Genomic DNA, 3,296 nt, shown 5'->3' on the forward strand with positions numbered 1-3,296 from the left:
CCGGACTCTTTTTTTGAGGGATAATAACAAAAAAATGTATTGTGCTAAATAAAAGTTTTATGCATATGCATTATTTTGAGTTTACGTCGTTTTTCATCTCTGCCTTTCCGATAATCTGGAAATTATTTATGAAATAATCTTTTTTGATTGCCTGCAAACAATATCAGTTCTCGGAGATTAGTTACTATGTTTATTTGTAAGTACAAAGTTTTCGGCCAAAAATATTGTGTAGTTTGTAAGTAACGCTCGGGTGAATTGTAACACACATAACCACGAAATATAAATGCACGTTGTTAGCAATATCAAAAATTTGTTGATAAAAAAACACAAAGGACGTCCGTTAGCATGTTCGCTATCATTTCCCAGATTTTGAAGGCAAAATATTTCTTATCCTAGGAAAAAAACCGGGGGAATCTAACATTGAAAAAATCGATACTATTTCTTTTTCCTAAGCGCTATGCAAAATAATCACATTTTGCTCAATTAAAACTTTTTTGAATTAACCCACAAAAAAGTGTGTGGGGACGTCCGTTAGCATGTTCGCTATCATTGACCAAATTTTTAAGACAAAATATTTATTATTCTAGAAAAAAAGCCGGGGGAATCTAAAACTGGTAAAATCGGCAATTTTCTAAGTATCACATGCCCTTGAAAGTCTTTCAATTTTCAGTGCATAGAGTCTCTTTATTTTTAAAGCTGTAACCTAAAAAATCTAAACATTGTACAGTGTAAACCTTTGTGATTAAATAATTCTAAGTACTTTAAATATGGGCAATTATGATTAACCTTCAAATTGTATGCACTGCTTATTTTCAATAAGGAAATTATTTAATTATCATATTGTTATTTTATTTAGGAAAAAATATATTTTAAACATTCTGAATAAAGTAAAATTCACTTTATGTGGTTTATTTTAATTTCTATAAAAATTAACAAGTATTTCTCCTCATAATAATTTATTATATGCATAGTATTTGCAGTATTATTCCTGTTGTGGAAAAAATAAATATAGTATGAAATTCATATTTTCACAATTATAAACTATTACCGCTTTACTGTAATAATTGATATCGCTTCTTTCAATTACAAAAAATTATACTTCTATTATTCAAATACATATTTTACGTAGAAAAACCTTTTTATGCATACATTTTTCATCATTTGTAAAGTGAATTTACATCAAATTAAGCAAAATTTAATATTAAAGAGAATTTTGAGGAAGAAGTTTGGAAACAATTTCTGTCAGGGATCTGTAGGTTTATTTACTTTTAGTGGCGGGGTATGTTAACCTCTCTATTTTCCAATCCAATTAGTTTTCCTAACTAAAAACGTAACACCATGACACAATATTATCTCTCGACAATACATTACAAATTTTAAAACTATACATAGCCATGGCCAAATAGGTCACGCTTTATTAGCTTGTAGTAAATTCGCTCCAGACCTAGGTTAATTGCCCCCCCCCCCCCCTGTCGCAAAGGAGAGTGGGTAGAAAGAAGAATATAAAAAAATAGGAACAAACGATTTCAATTATTTTTATAAACAAAATTATTATTCATAAAAAATATATATACAATATTATGTACAATCGCGCCTTCAAAATTACGTTGTCACTCAGGCAAAAAAATGCCTCTATTTTCACAGTACATAGTTTCTCAAAAATAATATAGAAAAGTTTTTAAACAATAAGCTACTATTTAAAATTCCACTTAAAGAGAAATTTTCACGGTACATCCGAATCGCGTAAAATTTAGAACTGCTTTATTTACAATCCCAGGCGTCCATGGCTTCTGTTTGAAGCAGGGGTTCCAGGTTCCCATCTGCCAGGTGTTAAGATCTCTTGTCTGCAAAAAAGAAACAAAAAGAAATAAATTAATAGATTAGGTATAATGAAATACTTTTTTGTGTTAAACGCACAAAATTACGGTGTTCTAATGCTTGCGGATTGAACCTAAACGCTATCTTGTCAACCGACGTGCGTGAACCGGCATATATAATGGTAGACCTCGCAGTAGAACAGTGGTGTTAGGGTATCAGGTCCAACATTATATACTCGAAACAGAATGGAGGCACATGCGTGGTCGCACAGCGAGGAACACAAAATAATGGAAGCTGGAAATATGTGGAGTGGCAGCTCTGACAGCTCTGTTTATCTCGTTTGTTTAAGGTAGCTTTCGCGATCTAGAAATTATCCACAATCTTTGAAAATGTAAGTATAAAAACTGCACATGCGTACTTCGTAAACGAACCCACATGGAACTTTGAACCCGCTTCACCAAGCGTAATGAGTTTGAAAAGATCAAGTAGATCGAAGCGAGTGGCTGTGCACTGAGTATTCCGGAAGCCAATTAGCAGAATACTATACAATCCGCTAAAGGGACTACTCCCTGATCATTATTTCTATACTCCTGTTACTACTTCTGGGCTACTTAAGACTCTGGGTGATTTCACCATGACTGGAAAAACGCCAGTCGCTTAGGACTGCTGTTTGACTGCTACGGGAGGTTGACAACTCGTGAAGTCAGGTGTACACTATTAATGAAATCTCCTGAAATATCTGAATTTACTTAATGTCACTTAAATTCGTGTGAAGTCACTTGAATTTTCTTGAAATCTCCTGAAATATCTGAAGTCAATTGAAGTCACAGGAATTCACATAAATTCACGCGAATTCACCTGAAGTTACTTTAAATCACCTGAATTCATTTGAAATCACTTGAGTTCTTCCAATATATATGAAGTCGTTTGAAGTCACTTGGAATATCCTGAAATATCTGAAGTCATTTTAATTCACATAAAGTCATTTGAATTCACATGAAGTCACGTAAATTCACATTAAGTCACTTGAATTCCCCTGAAGTCACTTGAAATCTCTGAAGTCAGTGAAATATTCTGAAGTCATTGAAATTTCCTGAAGCATATTGAAGTCAAAAGTAGGTATACACCCAATCGGTCGAGTTGTGAACCGCTCGGACTACTATATAAATACACTCAACTTTAGAGATAAGCACGGTTTCGGGCATTGCCTTCAGTATATCTCCAGGGAATCCACACGTAAACAGTCAGGGCCGCGTGAGTTGAGTGTAAGTAAATATTGTCAATAACTGTCAAATTTTCTTGTCCACGTTTCAGAGCTTATATCCAAACCATAGCTGATACTACTACCGATTACGAATGAATTCTAGAAAGATTCCCAGGAGAAGTTGGATTTACAAGTGAGGGGCGGAAAATAAGTATCGCGTGCTCAAGGGACGTGGACAAAGACAATTTTCAATAGTTAGGCTGAAGATGATGGG

General features: G+C 33.8%; 1 protein-coding gene across 1 annotated transcript in view; it reads right to left on the reverse strand.

The window, feature by feature from the left end:
* Nucleotides 1-1,530: 1,530 nt before the first annotated feature.
* Nucleotides 1,531-3,296, reverse strand: part of LOC117174650 (pre-mRNA-splicing factor ATP-dependent RNA helicase PRP16) — an 11,980-nt gene continuing 10,214 nt past the window's right edge. Inside the window, exon 5 of the mRNA XM_033363932.1 lies at nt 1,531-1,844. Within this exon, the coding sequence (XP_033219823.1) occupies nt 1,766-1,844 (79 nt within the window). The 3' untranslated portion in view covers nt 1,531-1,765. The remainder of the gene's footprint in view (nt 1,845-3,296) is intronic.

Source organism: Belonocnema kinseyi, chromosome 6, assembly GCF_010883055.1.
Source record: "Belonocnema kinseyi isolate 2016_QV_RU_SX_M_011 chromosome 6, B_treatae_v1, whole genome shotgun sequence".
NCBI classification, from domain to species: domain Eukaryota; kingdom Metazoa; phylum Arthropoda; class Insecta; order Hymenoptera; family Cynipidae; genus Belonocnema; species Belonocnema kinseyi.